The sequence below is a fragment of the Nomascus leucogenys genome, chromosome 22a (genome assembly GCF_006542625.1).
Source record: "Nomascus leucogenys isolate Asia chromosome 22a, Asia_NLE_v1, whole genome shotgun sequence".
Classification (NCBI taxonomy): Eukaryota; Metazoa; Chordata; class Mammalia; order Primates; family Hylobatidae; genus Nomascus; species Nomascus leucogenys.
In genome coordinates this window covers 133,609,256-133,630,818 of record NC_044402.1, presented here as the reverse complement: position 1 = coordinate 133,630,818, position 21,563 = coordinate 133,609,256, and the positions used below count along the sequence as shown (strand labels likewise).

At 49.2% G+C, this 21,563-nt stretch overlaps 1 protein-coding gene across 2 annotated transcripts in view; it reads right to left on the bottom strand.

Moving 5' to 3' along the window:
• Positions 1-20,420, bottom strand: part of INPP5D (inositol polyphosphate-5-phosphatase D) — a 151,960-nt gene extending 131,540 nt beyond the window's left edge. Inside the window, exons 1-2 of one of the 2 annotated variants that reach the window (XM_030802963.1) lie at positions 19,786-20,420; positions 2,821-2,884 (exon numbers count right to left, since the gene is read on the bottom strand). In XM_030802963.1, the coding sequence (XP_030658823.1) occupies positions 2,821-2,884; positions 19,786-19,919 (198 nt within the window). In that variant the 5' untranslated portion in view covers positions 19,920-20,420. The remainder of the gene's footprint in view (positions 1-2,820; positions 2,885-19,785) is intronic. The other variant, XM_030802964.1, reaches the window with a different exon arrangement.
• Positions 20,421-21,563: the final 1,143 nt, after the last annotated feature.

Sequence of the window (21,563 nt, the reverse complement as noted above, 5' to 3'; positions counted from 1 at the left end):
CTCCTATGAGAATTCCCCTTTAATTCACCTTGAAGGGAAACCTCTTCAGACCACCTAGGTCCACAGCTCCCTGTACCATGTCAGCTACTGAGGAGGTCACGGATCTAGTGCCGGGGTCAGGAGCAGATATGTCCAGCAGGGCCGCCCATCTTCTATGAAAGCTGCCCACCCACTGCCCTGGCTGAGCGGAGACCTTAAGGAGCCACGCTGCCCCCACGACTCTGTCCCCATCTCCGAGAGGCAGAGGGGGGCACCTGCTCCAAGATAGCCGATTCATACCCAGACTGGCAGCCCCTGAGTGGCTCATGCGGAGAAAGCCATGGAGGCTGAGCCATCAGACTCCCTTTTAGGACTGGGGACTGAGAAGGAAGGCTGCTGGCTGGGAAGAGCGGCCCCACAGAGAAAAGCTGATCCACGGGAGAAGCCGCGTGCAGACCCCATGCTCTTCTGGTTCCAAGGCCCTAGAGCGGCCTTCTCCTTCCTAGCTCTGCACATCTCCACAAAGGCCGCCCACCCCTTACCCCTTACAGAGTCAGCCAAGGTGAGTTTCTGTTCCCCGCACCCCACCCCGCGCTGTAGCCTGACGAGGCCCCGGATTTCATCAGCAGTTCCCAGGGTCACAAGACGTCACAGTAGCAAGAACATGATGGTGACAGAGAGGGGCAAACCGGAGATGCAGTCTACACATTTACAGGCGGCGGGTGCCAACTCTACTAGAAGCCACAGAGTCATGTCTTTTCCAGTCATACGTAAAGTTTTCTTCACTTTGAAGGAAGAGAAGAAACCACAAAGGGAAAAAAGATCAAAAGCATCGACCAACTTTTAACTTAAGAGAGTTTGCCGACTCCTCTCAGCAAACCACCTATCACAGATGCCAACTCTGCCAGAACAGCTCATGCCCTCCTAGACTTGGAGAAAATGGTAGAGGTCATTGAGGCCAACTGCCTGCCCCAGACAGGGCTCCCCTCTGCCGGTCACATCCCACACATGGTGAAGAGCCCACGTCAGAGACAGACATTCCCATGGCAAATAGCCGCCAAGTGCTGGAAAGGACATTCTTGTACTAGGTGTGCCAACATCTGCTCCTGGTGACTGCTAAGAACCAGGCCAAACCCGCGGTGCCCTAGGCCGGTGGAAAGCCTTCCAGCAGAGGTGCATTAGAGGCTGCAGTGGACGCAGCAGCAGGAGGATGAGGCAGCCGGCAGCAAGGCCAGCCTAACTACGCGGGGAGTGGTTCTGCTTGAGCCTAAACTGGCATCTCCTAAGGAGGCCTTGCAGCAAACAGCCCCTGGACCGGGCTGCATCACACATGCCCCTTGGGTCCCTCTCAACCACATCGCTCCTCGAAGCAATTCCTTCCATCCTCATAAGCTGTCTTCCTGAGGGGCGTTCTGCTCACCACACTCTCCCTCTTGACAACTTCTGGAGGAGTTTTGCCCCCAGGGACTTGCCTGTGGTCTCCCCACACCTTGAGTCCAGCTCCCTGTCTTCTACTACATCCTAGTTCTGCACAAAATGAATCATTCCCTTCAAGCTTTGAAACGGAAGAGTGTACCCTGCCTCTCCCCTCCCACTTCCACTTTCTTTTCAACCAAACTCCTCCAACGCCACCATTGCTCTCCCACGACATGATGTCCAAACCTTTGTCGGCCCCGGATACTCTGCTTGGGACGTGGATGCACTGCTGTGCCTCTTACTCTAGTCCCTGAGAACTGAGTATCTCTCTCTCTCCCTCTCTCTCTCTCTCACACACACACACACACACACACCCGGGATATGGAAACTTTGTCTCCTTCCTTCTTGCCACCTCCATGTGCTCTTCATGCAGCCAGATAAGAAAAGCTCTCCTGGCTTCCAGACACTCAGTTGTGACATTTTGTGGCGAAACAAAGCCTTTAGTAAAACGTGCTTTGGGTGGCCTTCCCGGGCTTGGATGGGTGCAGCTGATTTTTCTTTTTAAATTTAACTGCAGCCAGGCGGGGTGGCTCATGCCTGTAATCCCAGAACTTTGGGAGGCCGAGGTGGGCAGATCATTCAAGGTCAGGAGTTTAAGACCAGCCTGGCCAACATGGAGAAAACCCATCTCTACCAAAAATACAAAAATCAGCTGGGCATGGTGGCGGGCGCCTGTAATCCCAGCTACTCAGGAGGCTGAGGCAGGGGAATCACTTGAACCCGGGAGGTGGAGGTTGCAGGGAGCCGAGATTGCGCCACTGCACTCCAGCCTGGGCGACAAGAGTGAAACTCTGCCTCAAAAAAAAAAAAAAGAAAAAAGAAAAAAATGAACTGCAAGTTTTGCACTTTGCAAAAGTGCAAATTTTGACTTTGCTTGGTGAAATCAGATGCCATGAGCACCAGCGTTGGACAGAACAGAGTTCTACAAATGGAAAGGCACTGTTTTGTGCTAGTCTCACAGCCCCTCAGAAAACACGGTCTGTTCTCCTGTAAGTTCACCTCCCTTCTCTCCCTCCTGAGCCACTTCCTCTCTCTCCTTTGAGAGACTGAAGACAACAGTCGGCCAAGCCACAGCCCGTCCTTTCCCTTAATCTCTGGGCAGTCTGCTTCACCTTCGTTTCCTCTTCATACCCATGGACCACAAATAGCCCGTGGCATGCAACTCCGTCATGTCACAGAGCAGGTCACTTGGAGGGCCACAGTTTACCAGCTAAGCCACCCCACGGACGCCTGGGAGGAAGCCAGGCTCAGCCTGGCCTTCGTCCGGCTACCTGCGCATGCGCTTTCGTCCTCGTCGTTTACACCCTTTCTCTGCCAGTATCGGCTGAAGTCAGGTTCAGATTTCTAGGTTTATAAAGGACTCACCTGAACAGTGAATTTATCATCTTCATTGGGCAGAATTCTGTAAGTGTAAACGCAATTCCGATACCTGAAATAGATCAAAGACTTTATTAGAACCCATGCAGGAAAACCTGGTTTCCTCTTAACTGAAAAGACAAGACTTCCTGACACAGCTTGAGGAATCTGGACACAAAGTCTCTGAATTTCGGAGCTTACCGTTCTCTAAGATGGAGGTGAGCCTTGACGTCCAGCAATCGTGGGCTGAGGCACTCTTATTCCCCCACTGCTTCTGCACTCAGAGAGCACCAGGAAAAGGTGTGGGGGGCAGTCATTTAGGTGGGGACCTGGCAGCTACAGGGTCTGATCTAAAGGAGTCTGCCACGTGGAGGGGCTTTCTTAACCTCTCGGCTGCCAAGAAGGTAGAGCAAGAGGGGGTGTTTGCAGGCCGGGCACAGTGGCTCATGCCTGTAATCACAGCACTTTGGGAGGCTGAGACCGGTGGATCACAAGGTCAAGAGATTGAGACCATCCTGGCCAACATGGTGAAATCCCATCTCTACTAAAAATACAAAAATTAGCTGGGCGTGGTGGCGCACCTGTAGTCCCAGCTACTCCGGAGGCTGAGGCAGGAGAATCGCTTGAACCCGGGAGGCGGAGTTTGCAGTGAGCCGAGAACGTGCCACTGCACTCCAGCCTGGCGACAGAGCGAGACTCCATCTCAAAAACAAACAAACAAACAACAAAAAAGAGGGGGTGTTTGAAGAAGAAACACGACTCCAGCAGGCCCGAGCAGAGTGGCCTATGGTGAATGGGAAGCCAGGCACAGCTGCAGAGGGGCCACCCGGCCGGGGCAGGGATCACTCAGCACCTCGTTCTCGCTGAGCTCCCTGCCACCCCCAAATGGCTTCATCCTCTTGGACACTACGCCCCTTGGATTATCTCCCAGGGGTTGGCCACCAGCCCTGCCAAGACCTGGATTTGCCCCAATAGCTGGAGAGCAAGTCTTGGGGTTGTTTCTAACAAGAAAGTCCGAGGAATCCCAGATTCTCCTCTCTTTCTAGAAGCTCTACTTCCTTTGGCACAGTCATCCCTAATGTGAGGAGGAGAGGGTACTTTTTACTTTCCTCTGAGAGGAAAAGGGAGCTGTCAAGTGCTAGCACCTTGGGAGAGGGGCACACTGAGGTGGTCCTCAGCCTGCTGAAACCCTGGCAGCAGCTAACGCCCATGGAATCCATCGGCTGCTGAGGCCAGCAGGCTGTCAGGAGATTGGGGGAAAGCTCTTTGGATCTTAGGCTCTTACTTACAGCTGCTGGTCTGTTCCCACCCACGGTAATCTTGCCCCATTTTGCTACTTAAGATTCTCATGAGCCTGGAAGGCTCACCTGGCCCGTAGAGCCCTGTAGACAGGACCAGCCTCTGTAATTAAGCCAGTGCCTCAGTGTAGAAGCTCCACACACTCAACCCCTCAGGTACAGGCACTCCACTGAGCATTTACGTATGTTATTGATGTTATTGTTTAACTAGATTTTTTTTTTTTTTTTTTGAGACAGAGTCTCACTCTGTCACTCAGGCTGGAGTGCAGTGGTACGATCTTGGCTCACTGCAACCTCTGCCTCCCAGGTTCAAGCAATTCTCCTGCCTCAGCCTCTCAAGTAACTGGGATTACAAGCTCCTGCATCACACTTGGCTAATTTTGTATTTTAGTAGAGATGGGGTTTCTTTTTTTTTTTTTTTTTGTGAGACGGTGTTTTGCTCTTGTTGCCCAGGCTGCAGTGCAATGGCACGCAATCTTGGCTCACCTCAAACTCTGCCTCCCGGGTTCAAGCAATTCTCCTGCCTCAGCCTCCCAAGTAGCTGGGATTACAGGCATGTGCCACCACACCCAGCTAATTTTGTATTTTTAGTAGAGATGGGGTTTCTCCATACTGGTCAGGCTGGTCTCGACTCCTGACCTCAGGTGATCCATCCACCTCGGCCTCCCAAAGTGCTGGGATTACAGGCGTGAGCCACTGCACCTGACCCTGTTTAACTAGATTTTTAAAAATATATACTAACTTTAAAAAATGAAAACCATACAGAAAGATATAAAATAAAAAATAAACATCTCCTTCCCCACTCCCATGAGCCCCTCTTCTTAGATTTCCTATTCCTGTTTGTAACTAAGTTCAGAAATTTTAAACATACCCACAAGATTATATATGCATATCTTTTTAGATGCCAATAATATCATACTATATATACTGTTTTCTGAAATTTGTTTTTTTTCACCAAAAAAGATCATAGAGGTCTTCTCAAGCCAAGTGAGAGATGGTTTATTACTATTTTCATCATGTCTCACCATGTGCTGTACATGTGTTGACATTTATTAGTGATTGTAGATAAATCACTAGAAGGTGACAGCTGGCTAAATGACCTGGAGATTTGCTATTTTGATAGAGACTACCAACTGTCTTCCAATGAAGTTGTGGCCTTTTTTTTCTCCTACTAACCACATATGAATGTGTCTATTTCCCCACACCCTGCCAACTGGCTGTTATCAGACCTTTTAATCTTTGCAAATCTGAGAGGTGAGAATGATAACTTGCTTTAATTTGCCTTTCTTTATGAGAAAAGTCCTTCAGCATGTTCTCATGTTTGGTTATCTGTATTTCTTTTTCTGTGAGTTCTCTTTTGTGTCTTTGACTCGCTTATTTTGGTATCATTTTTTGCTTAGTTATGAATAAGACTCTGATATATGCTACAATATATTTTGGAGTTATTTTTAACAGGTTTTTTTTTAAAGCTGTGTAGATGTTTTACAATTTTATGTGGCTAATTTTACAATATTTTATTTTATGGCTTTTGCATCATGGGTACTTAAAAAGAATTTTGAGTAATTTCACTTCCACATGTCTCTTCACTTCACATAGAAAAGGTGATTTTTCTCTCTTTCTCCCATAGCTTTAGTCCCCATCCTTCTGCTCCCCGTCCTAACTCCAGAGCCTGAATTGATACAATCATCTTGCATCAGAGACAGCAAGGATGAATCTCTAGTCCAGTGACACTACATCTCCCAGGGACACCTCTGGGACACAGAGAACCACTGGCCTCAATCCCCTTTGCAGAGCCTGCCAGACAAATGTGGAGATAGCTCAACTCTGCTATGCTCTTATTTTTCAATGCTGTCTTCCCTTGGCACTTCCTCCTGTAGGTATGCAAATGAGGTGAGGGGTGAAAACAGCCTCTTATTTGGCTGAGGGCAGCTGACTTGTGGAAGAGCTCCAGCCAGCCCAAACATCAGCCTGTAGACAGAGAGGAAGAACATCAGCCAGTAGACAGAGAGAAAGAACATAGTCACGAAGGGAGAGTCAGAGGCAGGCGCACAGAACAGGAAAGCCTTTCTGGTTCAATCAAATGTGGCAGACAAACTTTTATGGCTTTTTCAAAGATGTTCTAGAAACATTGAAACAAAGAAACAGCTCCATGTTACCAAAACAGATCAGAATTCAAAAGCTAGTCTAATAGGAAGAAGATACTTCCCATACTTCCCCCTTAGACAGTAACATCTCAGCAGATGTTAATGACCCTGCATAGCCAATGCACAGGGCTGGACATTCTGACCCCCGGGGCTGAATCAGTTTCAACCTTCAAGGGAAAACATACAGCACCACCCCACACACACCCCAACAGCCCCACCACACACAAGTCATCGGGTGAGCAGTAGTACCAAACTATTCCATGGGTGTGGGGGCTCTGCCAGGCAGTGGAGGAGGGTGCTCACTTGGCCTGCCACCCCACCAGCAGTTTGTACTTCACTCTGGTCCTATATACACACACACACATACATGTGCACACACAACATATGCATACACGTGTATACATGTAACATGCATGCATGCATATGTGTATGTACACATGCACATACACATACAATATCTTACATGCAAAATGTTTAAAGCAAAGATTCCACAACTAAATAGTGTTTGGCAATTGCTGCCCTGGAACATAACCTGGAAAACATGCTCACTGCTCTTTGGGGGCAGTGGGTCTCGCCTAGCCCTTCCCCAGCTCTTTGTGGTGATTTGATAACACCTTGTTACGCTAACACTGGCTCTCAGCTGAGACTCCTCCCAGTGACTGGTTGGCCTTTCAGAGTAATCAGATCAGGATTATTCCCATTGGAGATCTGGGTTAGGATAGCACTGGGCCCAACAGTACTTCCTTCTGCTAACAAATGAGATTTGTTCCATTCCCAAATGAAGGGGGGCTTACAGCAAATTTCCCATGTGACTCCCACAGGTGCTGGGTGATGACAGGTGCCCACCCTGTGCTGAGTGTGGAGGCAAAGAAGAGGCAGGAAGGTACTCTCAGCAGAAGGGCATTCCAAGACCAGGTCAACCCTGATGTGGTACGAGCAATTCTACTCTAATATGGGAGGACAAGCCCGTGGAAGTAGGAAGAAACTGCATCGTGTTTGATTCTTTCAGATAAATCTTAGCATTTCTGTATGGCCATTCCTAGCCAAATGAACACTGACAGCCAGACCCAGGAACATCTTCACCATGGACAGACCCACAGAGAGACAGAGAACCAAACTATAAAATTCAAGAACCTCTTTGTGTTCCTATCTCGCTTTGCTGATCTGCTCCTGTAATTGCTTTTAAATCCTTTTGTGACTCTTGTTACATATCATTTCTAATTTCTAAAGTTTTTGTCTGTGTTTTTGCATTTTCTTAAGACTGTGTTTCTGCAGATTTCTCAACCAGCTCCTAGCTGCAGCCCTGCCAGGTTCTGGTGACACAGCTCTGGCCCCTGCCTCTTCAGGTCAGGGGTGGGAATGGATCCTGAGGGTGCCAGCCACTGGCTGCCTTGCCATTCCTGTCTTTATCACTCCTGTTGAAGGTGCCATCTATTTCCTACCAGGACCCTGGGCACCACAAACAGTTAGAAATGAGAAAATGAAGATGGCCACAATAAAAAAAAAAACCTTACAGTTATACAAAACTATGCATGATTGTTTGCCAGAAATTTTGAAAATCTCAACAAATAGATTGTTCTCTGAAAATTATGTATAACTTAACAGAAGTGACATGGGAGGAAATAGAAAACAAGACCAATTCAACACTAAAGAATAAATTGAAGTACATATTAAAGAATTATCTCTATAAATGGCGTTGAGAAGAAGTGGCTTTACCAACATTTTTTTAAGTATTTCAAAAATCAGATAATAATTATGCTACATAAATGCCTCCAGAATATTTTGTAAAATATACATGACTCTTAAAACCATAACATAAGCAAAATCAGGTAAATCAACCTCAACTATGAATACATATATAAAAATCCCAAATAAGTTTCAGAGTACAATAAAAAGATATTGTATCAAGAATAGTTCATTGTAATCATGCGAAATGGTTTAATATATATAAGTCAAATATAAATATATAAAAGTATTTTACCAGTAAATCAAATAAGGGATATAATATAATCATCACAATAGATATTAAAAAGGCATTTGATAAAAATTAAATACTCAGTCCTTCTGAACTCTTTCTAAAACTACAAGAAGACTGCTTCTTCTTGGACGTGACAAACAGCAACAATTATTTTTTATCAAGTGGTAACTAGGTGACAGAGGCTATCCCATGCCCTTCCCAGGTGGTCCACGGCAATTCTCACACTATGTCTCCTTGAGGTGGATGTTTTCTTTTTCCAATATTCCCCACTGTAGTGTTTTAGAAATACTGGCCCATGCAATAAGTTATGAAATCTGAATAAGTGTCATAAGTATTTGGAAAGTACACCACAAAACAATGGTAATTTATAGATGACATGAGAGTCAAACATGAGAGTCAAACAAGAAAATCCCAGAGAAGCAATTGAAAAACAATTTGAAATAATGAGAAGTGAGTAAAGTGACAGAATAAAAGATGAATTTATAAAATCTATAACTTCCCTGTATGTTATCAGTTATAATGAAATGTAGGGGAAAATGTATTCACAACAGTAATAAGAGTATAAGTTAATCAGAAGAAATTATAACAATAAATATGCAGGATCTATATGAAGAAAATTACAAAGTTTAAAATAATAGGGACAACCATATTTGTTAAGACTGAATATTACTAAAATGCCAATTTACCCAAGCTATATTATGGATTTTGTACAATTCCAATCAAAGTCCCAATAGTAGTTTTCTCCAACTTGGCAATATTATTAGCTGGTTCATCTGGAAGAATAGATATGAAAAACACCTAAAATAAAATATTTTATAAAATTAGGTGGTATAATTGTTATGATATTGGTGAAAGAAAAGCAGATATACATGGAACAGAGTATAAACACAAAGAAAGATATATGACTTAAAATATGATAAAAGAGGAACCCCAAAGGGTAAAGGAATGTTATTCAGTAAGAGGTTTTGGGAAAGATGATTAGTTGAGAAAAATACACATAAATCTTTTTTTTTTTTTTTCCTTTTTTGAGGCAGAGTCTCACTCTGTGGCCCAAGCTGGAGTGTAGAGGCACAATCTTGGCTCACTGCAACCTCTGCCTCCTGGGTTCAAACAATTCTCCCACCTCAGCCTCCCAGGTAGCTGGAACTACAGGCACACACCACCACGCCCAGCTAATTTTTATTTTTATTTTTTTGTATTTTTAGTAGAGACAGGATTTCACTGTTAGCTAGGATGGTCTCGATCTCCTGACCTCTGGTTATCTGGCCACCTCGGCCTCCCAAAGTGCTGCAATTACAGGCGTGAGCCACTGTGCTCAGCCTAAATCTGTATCCTAAATCATTTATTAAATTAATTCCAGAGAGATTAAATGGTTCAATGTAAAACAAACAAACGAAAACAAAAGTAAAAAACCCATAACTGCTATATTTGTTTTTACCAAGTACCGTGCTAAAAATGTGATACATATTTTCCGTCCAATCTGCCCCACATCATTATCACATAGGTATTCTTAGCCCTGGTTTTCAAATGAGGAACCAGGGCCCAGCAGAATTAAATAAACTGCTGGATCCTGGCCAGGCGCAGTGGCTCACGCCTGTAATCCCAGCACTTTGGGAGGCCGAGGCAAGTGGATCACAAGGTCAGGAGTTTGAAACCAGCCTGGCCAATATGGTGAAACCCCGTCTCTACTAAAAAATACAAAAATTTGCTGGGCATGGTGGCGAGTGCCTGTAATCCCAGCTACTCGGGAGACTGAGGCAGAAGAATCGCTTGAACCCGGGAGGCAGAGGTTTGCAGTGGGCCAAGATCATGCCATTGCACTCCAGCCTGGGCGACAGACTAAGACTCCATCTCAAAAAAAAAAAAAAAAAACTGCTGAATCTTTAGCCCAAGTCTATTAGCTCCAAAGGTTCTGTCCTAACCCACCTGCCTTGCGCAAGAAGAAACAAGTGAATTTCTGTGTGCAGAGGGATTCTCTGCATTGAAAAGCTAAGGGAGAAAAAAGGAAAAGACTGATAGACTTCACTATACAAAAATTTACCATCCCTGAGTGTCAAAAAAATCATAAAACTTAAAGGAAAATCAGAATGAAAATATTTGCAACAAGTGTGATATAAACTTGTGCAAGTAGATAACAGAAAAACTATAGCTTCAATAGAAAAATGGCAAAGAGAATTGAACAGACGATTCGCAAAAGAGGGATTATGAAGGTCAATAACTCTATCAAATAATCTCAACATGACCACAATCAAATGCAAATCAAAATGAACGTTCACCACCTTCACCTTGCAATGTATTGAAAATATTCAGAACAGGAAGGTTAGAATGAGGCGGGCACTCTCTTGTACAGCTTACTGGTGTATATACGGAAAAAAATTTCTGGAAAACAATGTATCATTCTGTATCAAGAGCCTTAAAAACATTCCTGTCCCTTGATCTAGTAATTCCACTCCTCGGAATCTATAACCAGACATGTTTATAACATTTCTGCACAAAGATCTTCATCAGTCATATTTATAACAACAAAATCCTGTTGATAACTTAAATATCTGATAATAGAAGAATCATTTCATAAAGTGTGGCACATCATGTAATAGAATCCTGTACATCCATTAAATATGATCATTAGGAAGAAAACCTAACTAAATGGGAAAATGCTAATGCTGTTAGAAATCTCAGACTAAAATTAAAATATGATATTTAGGAAGAAATTCTAACTAAATGGGAAAATGCTAATGCTGCTAGAAATCTCAGACTAAAATTATACATATACATGTAATACATGTATATACAAAATGGAAATTACATACATACAGGGAGGAAGAGAGAAGAAGATACACCAGCGAATTAGCAATGTTTATGTTAGTGTCTCGTGATGGGGTGGTTACTTTTCTGCTTTTTGCTTTGTACTTTCTGTGCTTTGTATAAATACCATTTTTTAAAGTGACTCTAAAGAACAGGACGTCGCTGTTTATCAGATCTATTTGTTTCTCCATTGCCACTGACAGCTGTGTGGTCCAGCAAGCCTCTCTGCTCTGGGGAGGTCCCAGCTGATCTCTCGGGGCCAGCCCTCCGTGGGATTGTTTACAATAAGTATTGAACCCAAACTGTTAGGGTCCTGCACTTGTTAACATGGTGTTTTTCTAATGAAAAGGGACAATGGGAGCATGAAGTGAGCAGGGGAGAGAATCTGGTCCCCACGTGCTGCTGCACCTGTCAACCCTGAGTCACCCCCATCATGGAACACGCTGTGCTCCTTCCATCATCCTCAGCCCCAGGACTTCAGTCCCCTCTGCACCCACCCCCTCAACTGGAGCCTAGTGGTCTTCAGATGCCTGCCTTTCTTCCTGATGTCATGTTCATTGCCCCTGGTTTCACTCCACATGCCTCCGTGCCCCCATCCCTTCCTCCTGCTGGCTTCCAGGCTCCCAGCCCTGTCCTCAGCAGCCTCAGTCACAGGGGCATCACTCAGTCCTCTTCCTGCTTCCATCTCTCTGAGTGCTTCCTCCGAGGAGGCCTCAAGTGACAGCTCAGCATCCCCCGGAGGCCTCCAGGAAGTTTCTGAAGCAATCCTCTGCCCCCATTCTCCTCTCTCCTCTGTGTGGAATGTTCTTCACAGATGGGTTTTGTACTCCTCTGCTTCTGAGATGTCACTAGTCACTTTTAGCTCATACAGACTAATTGCCAGCACGATTTTTTGTTTTTTTTTAGACGGAGTCTAGCTCTGTCGCCCAGGCTGGAGTGCAGTGGCATGATCTCGGCTCACTGCAACCTCCACCTCCTGGGTTCAAGCAATTCTCCTGCCTCAGCCTCCCAAGTAGCTGGGATTACCGGCACCCGCCACCATGCCCAGCTAAATTTTTTGTATTTTTAGTAAAGACAGGGTTTCACTGTGTTGGCCAGGCTGGCCTCAAACTCCTGACCTCGTGATCTGCCTGCCTCGGCCTCCCAAAGTACTGAGATTACAGGTGTGAGCCACCACGGCTGATCACCAGCATGACTTTTTTTTTTTTTTTTTCGAGACAGAGTTTCCATCCTGTTGCCCAAGCTGGAGTGCAAGGGCGCCATCTTGGCTCACTGCAACCTCCGCCTCCCAGGTTCAAGCAGTTCTCCTGCCTCAGCCTCCCGAGTAGCTGGGATTACAGGCATATGCCACCATCCCCGGCTAATTTTGTATTTTTAGTAAAGATGGAGTTTCTCCATGTTGGTCAGGCTGGTCTTGAACTCCCAACCTCAGGTGATCCACCTGCCTTGGCCTCCCAAAGTGCTGGGATTACAGGTGTGAGCCACCTTGCCCAGCACCAGCATGATTTTTATGTGTGCGAAGCATTCGGTGGGTGCTTACCACATGCCTGGCCTTGGTCTATAAATGTCACTCACATCTTTCCATTTTATCCTCTCAATAACCCAAGGAAACAAGGAAAAGACAAACAACCCTGTTTTCTAAATGTGCAAAGGATCTGAATTGACATTTCTCCAAATACAAATGGCCATTAAGCATGAGAAAAGACGTTTGGCATCATTAGCCATTAGAGAAATGCAAATTAAAACCACAATAAGACATCACTTCACACCCACCAGGATGGCTATAATAAAAAAGATAGTAACAAGGGCTGGTAGGGAAGTGGAGACATTGGAACCCTCAGATGTTGCTGGTAGGAATGCAAAATGGTGGATCCACCAAGGAAAACAGTTTAGCAGTTCCTCAAAGTGTTAGACTTAAATGACCCAGCAATTCTGCTCCTAGATATAGACCCAAGAATATTGAAAATATATGTTTGCACAAAACCTTGTATATGAATGTTCATCGCAGCATTATTCATTATAGCCCAAAAGTGGAAACAACCCAAATGCCTGTCAACTGATGAATGGATAAACAAAACGTGGTTCTTTCAATACAGTGGCTCATTAGTCAGCCCTGGAGAGGAATGATTCATGCCGCAACACAGACGAAGCTTGACAGCATTGTGCTCAGTGAAAGAAGCTGGCCCGAAAGCCCACATGTTGTATGTTTCCAGTTATGAAACATCCGGAAAAGATAAATCCATAGACAAAAAGTCATTTAGTTGCTGCCAGGGGTTGGGTGGAGAGGGAATAGGGAGTGACTGCTATGGGTACACGATTTCTTTTCTTTTCGAGGTATTGAGAATGTCCTGGAATTAGACAGTGGTGTTGGTTTCACAACATTGTGAATGCACTAAAAACACGATAAAGAATTGTATACCAAGGCCGGGTGCAGTGGCTCACGCCTGTAATCCCAGCACTTTGGGAGGCCGAGGCGGGTGGATCACCTGAGGTCAGGAGTTCGAGACCAGCCTAGCCAACATAGTGAAACCTCGTCTCTACTAAAAATACAAAAATTAGCTGGGTGTGGTGGCAGCCACCTGTAATCCCAGCTATTTGGGAAGCTGAGGCAGAGGATTGCTTGAATTCAGGAGGCAGAGGTTACAGTGAGCCAAGACCACACCATTGCATTCCAGCCTGGGCAACAAGGGTGAGACTCTGTCTCAAAAAGAAAAAAAAAAAAAAAATTAGCCGGGCGTGGTGGCATGCGCTTGTAATCCCAGCTACTCAGGAGGCTGAGGCAGGAGAATCGCTTCAACCCGGGAGATAGAGGCTGCAGTGCGCCGAGATTGCGCCACTGCACTCCAGCCTGGGCAACAGAGCAGGACTCTGTCTCAGAAAAAAAAAAAATAAAGAATTACACACCATAGAAAGGGTGATTGTATGGAATATGAATTATACCTCAATTTGAAAAAATAACCCAACAAGTGGGCGTTGGCCTTGTCATCCTCATTCCACCCGTGAAGATGCTGGGTTGGCACAGGAAGGTTAGCATTTTGCAAATGCAGCACACCAGAGCCAGCAGACCACAGAGCCTTGCTCCTCAGGAGTGCACAACATGGCACGAATTATAGAGGGAAGAGCAGAGCTCCTCTCACTCTATGTCTGGGGTGGGGAGAAAGGCCTGGCTGCGAGGACCACACGTCATCATGACGCAAGGGTTCATGTGCAGGGAGATGGCACCAATTAATTGAGAAGTGCTGATGTGAGGCTGCATGCAGCGGCTCACACTTGTAATGCCAGCACTTCGGGAGGCCAAGGTGGGAGAACCACCTGACTCCAGGAGTTAGGGGCCAGCCTGGGCAACATAGCAAAACCCTGTCTCTACATAAAAAAGATTAGCCAGGCTTGGTGACTTACACCTGGAATACCAGCTACTCGGGAAACTGAGGCAGGAGGATCGCTTGATCAAGCAAGTCTGCAGTGAGCCGTGATTGTGCCACTGCACTCCAGCCTGGGCAACAGTGAGAGACCCTGTCTCAAAAAAAAAAAAAAAAAAAGGGCCAGGCGCGGTGGCTCACACCTGTAATCCCAGCACTTTGGGAGGCTGAGGCAGGTGGATCACGAGGTCAGAAGTTCAAGACCAGCCTGGCCAACATGGTGAAACCCCATCTCTACTAAAAATACAAAAATTAGCCAGGTATGGTGGTGGGTACCTGTAATTCCAGCTACTCAGGAGGCTGAGGCAGAAGAATTGCTTGAATCCTGGAGGTGGAGGTTGCAGTGAGCCAAAATCACGCCACTGCACTTCAGCCTGGGCGACAGAGCGAGACTGTCTCAAAAAAAAAAAAAGGCTGGGTGCAGTGGCTCATGCCTGTAATCTCAGCACTTTGGGAGGCCAAAGAGGCCAGATCACCTGAGGATAATACAAAAAAAAAAAAAAATTAGCCCGGTGTGGTGGCAGGCACCTGTAATCCCAGCTGCTTGGGAGGCTGAGGTAGGAGAATTGCTTAAACCTGTGAGGCGGAGGTTGCAGTGAGCCAAGATTGCACCACTGCACTCCAGCCTGGGTGACAGAGCAAGACTCTGTCAAAAAAAAAAAAAAAACAAACCTAAGAAGTGCTGATTGTGTTCATGAATTTATGAATTTAACCTACCAGGTAGACAAACATGCAAAGCACCAAAGCTGGAGCCTATCCCTGGACCCGAAAGGACTTTTCTGGGGGGCTGAGCATAGGCACAGAAAACCTGGAGACTCCATTTTAACACGCTTGCTCTGCATCACTTCACATGGAAGATACAGTTAGTGAGTGAAATACATAGGCCTTCCAGGGCACATCACCCCTTCCTGGTCTTGCATGCAGAGAGAAAACTCGGCAGTTAGCCTTGGATAAAGCCCCTTGGCCTGCTTTCTGGTGTGAACCAGATGTCAGTAGCTCTGACTACTGCCTGGGCCAGCATTTTTTCCCACTGCTGTCAATATCAGATATGAAAAATAGTGCCTTATTGCATTTGCACAAAAATAATTAACAGTGTCTATTTTACTGAAGCTTCAAAAGGGAGACTTAGCCACCCGCTCACACCACAGCTTTCCAACTCTGTTGGACTCTCTGAGGTTAGGAGTTCTGCACTCCCAATTCCCTTCTCTGTGACTCCATCACCAGAAGTTCCCTCTCCAGGCTTTGCCCCGCCCCACACAGGCCACCTTTTGGTCTCTGTTTCTCGCATCCAGGAAGATCATGCATGCAAGTCCTGGCCCTGTTATTTGTTAGTCCTGTAAACTAGGCCTGTTCCATAAACTGCTCTGTGCCTCGGTTTCCCCATCTGTAAAGTGGGGATAATAGGACTTCCTTTGAAGGTCTTCGTGGACATCAAATGAGTCAGTATAAGCCTAGAATGGTGTCTGGCACATAGCTCTTTGGAAGTTGCCTGCTGTTATTAGGCAGAGCAGGTTGGTAACAACCTTCTGTTAGTGAAGCAAGGTCTGTCCAGTGCACTGTCTACACTGCCCCTGGGAAGGGGTGAGCCAGACCCTGCCATGGTGCCTGGGTGGCCTGTGGAAGGCCACATGTGGAGGGAAACCAAAACCACACTCTCAGCTGTGGCCCGACCAGGCATTGGGTTCTGAGCCAAAGGCAGCCACGTGCCTTCGCCTCCCCCATGAGGGAAGCCCCCTCTCTCTGGAGTGATTGGCTGGGAATGCCGCCTTCCTGGGCAACTCCAGGCTGGATGGCAGCCAGCTGAGCCAGCCACCCTAGGCCCGATCCCAGGCCCTGGCTCCTCCTTCAGAGAGGTCAGGGTGTATCCTGATGTTGGGCCTTTGATCACCTTTGCCTGTGCAGATTGCACAAGGGGATGCCGGCTCGGCTGACCCATGGACCCTTGCATTGACTGCCCCCATTCCCAAGGCATCTCTTCTTTGCAGCATAAGGCCCTGCCAGGTGTGCTGGCCCCTGCGTGGCAGGAGAGGCCATGAGCCTGACAGCTCTTAATGTCTCCCATCCACGATGTGCCCAACATCCCCTCAAGGCACCCACAGACTCCCCCTGGAGCAGGGCCAACTCCGCCGGGGGATTTGAGTGGGGACCAGGTGGGGACGACATAGGCCCTGCTTAGAAGAGCCCCTGGCTGCAAGATGGCAGAGTTGGACTCAAACCGGGCAGCCATCTGCTGGAGTCTTCCCACTGCAACTCTCTGTGCCCCGAGATGGAGCCCAGGCTCCCTGTCAAGCAGGGCTTTCCAAGCTGCTGAAGTGAGATCAAAGCTTTCCTGCCCAGTGGTAGGTGACGGGGCTGACCTCTCTCGAGGAAATGCAGGGTTTGCTGGGTGTGGGCAGAATGTGTACTCCTAAGTCACGTGGGTGGCACTGAATTGCAGCCCTGTCTTTTGATGTCCAACCCCTGCTCAAGTCCATTTACATAATCAAATCCTGTTCTCTTTCCTGAGCACAAAGGCCCCTCCCTGGTGAGGAGACTCCAGGCACACTTGCCCAAACCATCAGATGGAGACTCTGGGCCGTTGTCCCCTTGCCCACCAGAGGGGGCCTGGGAGGGAGTGCTGCCGGGGCCCAGGCAGGATGAGGTCAGGGCACCCGGGGGATCCGAGGGGCCACGGGGCAGGTATACTTTTCCCATGGACTTTGTTAGGGCAGGAGGGTGAATGTGTGGCTTCCTTCTGCAGTCACTTCTAGAGCAGGGTGGCTCCAGGCTTCCAGGGCTGGGGGGCAAAGCCTGCTACTTCTGCAGCCGCAGGAAACCCGGCTGCCCTGCACACCCCTCAGCCTGGGACTGCCTGCCTTTGCCGTCTCCGTCAGGCCACGGCGACTCTGCAGGGAACACAGAAAACTAAGGGTGGTAGGGTTTGTTTTTCAAGAAGTTCAATCTCTTTGCTTTAAATGACTGGCTTTTTTTTTTTTTTTTTATGCCCTTCCTGCCTCTTTTGGTGTCAAAGGCTGCTTTCTTTCAAGAAATGAGGTGTTGGAAGATGACAGTTTGTTATCATTCATTTAATTAGTTTTTAGTGTTAAAATCTCCGTAATTGGCAAAATCCAGGGTGGCAGCCATATGAAGCCTGCAGATGTGTGCAAAGTCTGCAGGTCCATAGCATCCCATGGCCTACAGTGGAGCCTGACCCTGCAGGAGGGGAAGCTTCCCACCCTGAGCAGAGGAGAAAGGGGAACCCTGAGCCCAGGGTTTGTCTGGCCAAGGGGTGGGGCTCCTAGTGTTTGCAGCCCAGCAGCCTCAGGATAGGAGGCTGACGAGGCTTCGGCTAAGGAGGATAGTGGACATCTGTAGGCACCACAGGTCCCTCTCTAAGGAGCAGACACTGCACGCCCATCATGACTCTGAGAGTAACTCAGTGCAGACAAGGGTTCAGAGAGAAGAGGTGGAGGAAGGAATATGAGAACTGGCCTGGATCCCAGCAGTTTTGCCCCCAGCCAGCATGGTGGACAAAGGCCTCAGGCTCTCTGCACTCTGTCTACCCCCTGAAAAACCAGGGCTGTTGCACCAGAGCTTCTCCAAGGCCTCTCCAGCTCTGACTCTGGCTCAGGCTGATCCTAGGCGTTAAGATGCTCACAGCTTGGAGTCAGAGAGACCCAAACCCCATGTCTGTAACCTGAGCAACCACAAAGCAAGCCCTGGTCAAAGGGCTGCGGCGAAGGTTAATGAGATGGGGCCCTGGAAGCCCTCGGCTCAGCCAACACCAAACAGCCAGGACAAGATCCCGCTGGGCCAGGAGAGAAATCCAAGTAATCCACATGGGCCGGGTGGAGTCAGACTGGGTTTGTGAGACGCCTAAGAGAATCTTACTGCCCCTTCTAAGGCCCCAGCAGCAGCAGGTCCCCATTGGGGAAGTCCAGGCAGCCTGGGCCTGCGTTCCTTCCCCTGAGGCATGAGAGAGGGGCACAGGAAACCAGTCTTTGGAGGTGGGGCTGCAGACTGTCAGCACAGGCCAGCGACCAGCCGTGAGCCTGGCTTGGTTTCCAGTGCCCCAGCTGACCCTGCAAACACTGTGGCTCCCCTTGCTTCTTTCTCCAGCCCCGCAAGGCTACAGGCATGCCCCGCTGGACTGGGAGCAGGAGAGGTTGGGCCACAGGCTGCTGCTCTCAGCTGCAGCCTCTGGGGGCACATGGCCGTGGCTTTGACTGTTGTCACTCACTTAACCTGCCAGGACCTCAGATTTCTCATTTGCAAAGTGGGGCTTTTAACAGGACCTTCACTTTAGGTTGTGGTGAGGGTGAAATGGGCTAACAAATGCTTAGCATGGCAGGTCCCAGCTGTGAGTCAGTATTCAAAACAGGTCTGGGTTCATCACCCACTTCCCCTCCTGCCTGGAGAAGGGCAAGGCCCTGGCTGCTCGGGGGAACATTTCTGCCAGCCCAGGGATGCTACTTGAGATATTCAGGTGGACACACCCTTCCCTGACTACACCCTGGCACTGCCTGCGGCCCCGGCAAAATGATTAGACCAAGAGCTACAGGGCAAGGGCCTCCTTCAGACACTGGACAGGAAGGGGGTTTTAGAAAGGAACCTTCAGCAAGTGGCTGGCTCCTCCATTGTTGGCACAGCTGGCACATTCAGTAACATCCCCAACCGGGCAGTGGGAGGAGTTGATGGTGACAGAGACCCAAATTGAGGGGGTGGGGGGTGGGCAGCGGTCACAGCCGAGTGCTCAGGAGAGAGAAAAGGCTGCTCGCTGCTGGTAACGGTGACTTCCTCTGCTCTCAGGCCCCTGAAAGCAGCTTCTGAGTGAACGGAAAGTCCTTTCTTGATTAAACTCGCCCCATATTCTTGGCTCGCCAAACAACAGCTGCTTCCACGGGCCCGAAGCCTGGGTGCTCCAGGAAGGGTCCCCCTTGCCACCTTTGCTCTTCTCAGGGTTTCTGAGCTGGGCATCTTTGAGCTGATCTCTAACACACCCACCTCCACGGAGTCCTGAGCCTCCTCCTGGCTCAAAAAGCCCAAACTCCCTTCTCTCGGTCCCCAGACTCCAAGGAAGCCACAAGGTCCACACAGCTCATGGGAAGCTGGGTTGTAAGATCAGGCCTCAGAGTGGTTCTGACAGCTCCAAGGCTGCAAAACCTGCCACGAGACCAGCTCTCTGAACTCCAAGGCCAAGGTCCAAGGACAAGGTCCATGACAGGGTGGTGGGGAAGTGTGCATGTCAGATCACTCTGTCCTGTGACATAAGAACAACCCATCTCAATGCTGGGCCCCCTCTAAGCTCCTCTGTCATCTCTGTGCCTGGGGAGGGAGCATGTTGTACTCACAGCACGCAGAGCGCGTATGCCCGGGAGATGGACTCGCTGGCACGCACGAGGAAGCTCCCGTCCTTGCCCGTCCTGGAGAGCAGCTCCTCCGCCTTGGAGCGAGTGATGTTGCCGTGGTTCCAGCAGGGGACCATGGTGGGCGTGGGCCTCCTCGGCCGGGCCGGCGGGCACCCCGAGGACCCACACACCACCGAGGGGAGCGGAGGCCCCTCCGCTGCAACCTGCTGCCTGTTGCCTCTTGGTGGCCTTGGCTGCTGCCACCAGCTTAACTGACTGACTTCCTGTTTCAGGCGCTCAGCGAGGGAAAGGAAACTGAGCTGCGGAGAACTTCCTCATTACAGAAACCAAGCGAGAGAGAGAGCGTGGTGGGGGGGCCCTGGCCGTCCAGCGTCCCCCACACCCTGCCACAGCTGCCGCGGCTCCCTCGCCTGCCCTCTCCTTCCTGGGAACAGGTCGCAGACTACAATTGAAGTGTCCAGTGGCAGCTGAAGTCCCCTGGGTGGAATGACCGGCTCCAGAGACGTCAGGAGAGTTGTGGCCACTTCTGAAGACGCGTGGCCTAGCAGGCATGGGTGGGCCCCAGGAGTAGTTCTTCTGCGGCCGTGCTGACGCCCACGTGGGATGCCACACTCTAGACAGGCCCCCGAGCCTTCTGCTCTCCCCCAGGGCTTTTCAACACCCACCCTGAACCTCCAAAACACCCAAGGGGGCACAGCTTCTCAACTGGGACTACGGCCTGCCCAGGACAGAGCAAACTTGAGGGGGAGGGGACAGTCGAGCCCCACCCCTCCCCCTTAGAGACTCCCAGCGGCCTGGGTGCTGGGAGACCTTGGCCGCCACCAGCCAAGGGCACCAAGGTCCAAGTGATGGCTCTGTGACCCCATTACGCTCATTCCCAGGGGCAGGTGGGTGCTGCACGGGCAGCACAGCTCTGATCCCTGCAGTCCAGCTTGGAGACACACAAAGGGAGCTCGGAGCGGATGTGGACCGTTTACAGCGGGAACATAGGCTGGGTTTGTCCCTGGGCTTCTCCAGGATGCTGGGGAAACAAGCTCGGAGAGGAGAACCCCAAAGCCCCACAGGGCAGGCTGGCCGCCTGGCCAAGCACAACACTGGGTGCTGAGTCCTGCATCTCAGCAGTCAGGGCGGCCGGTGGGACTGCACCGCCTCCAAGGCTGGGCATGGCCACGTTTGCCCACCACTCAAAGAGGAGCTGCCTCTCCAGGGACCGCCATCCAGGACCAGTCATTTCTGAGGGCTCTGCGGTGGACGCCCATCCCTCAGCCCCCAGACCTGGGCACCCTCCGTCTTTGGGTCAGGCTCACCAAGGCTGAAGGGGCACGTGTTGACCCGCTGCACAAAGAGTGCCCCCACCATCCCACATCCAGGCCTTGCCCTCCAGGACATGACAACAGACCCCCTCCAGGAAGGGGCACCAGCCAGGCAGCGCCACCACATTCAAGCTGTGGGAACGTGGTCAAGTTTCTTCTCTCTCTCAGCCTTGGTTTCTTCTTGTCTAACTTGAAGGACGCAGCTCATAAAGGAGCTCACATGTGCCCAGGGGCTCAACATGCGTCACACTGATGGTTGTCCCAGAACAGGGCCCCCAGCACTTCCCGGCTGAGCAACACGCAATGGCAGGTGAGTCTGTAGGGCAGAAAAAGCACTCCCAGTCAAGGACCTCTGGCCAGGCCTGGAGCCAGGCGTGGGGACACATTGGTGATGGGAACTGGCCTCCACACTCCGGCCCTCCTGGAGCACGCCACCTCTGCAGCAGC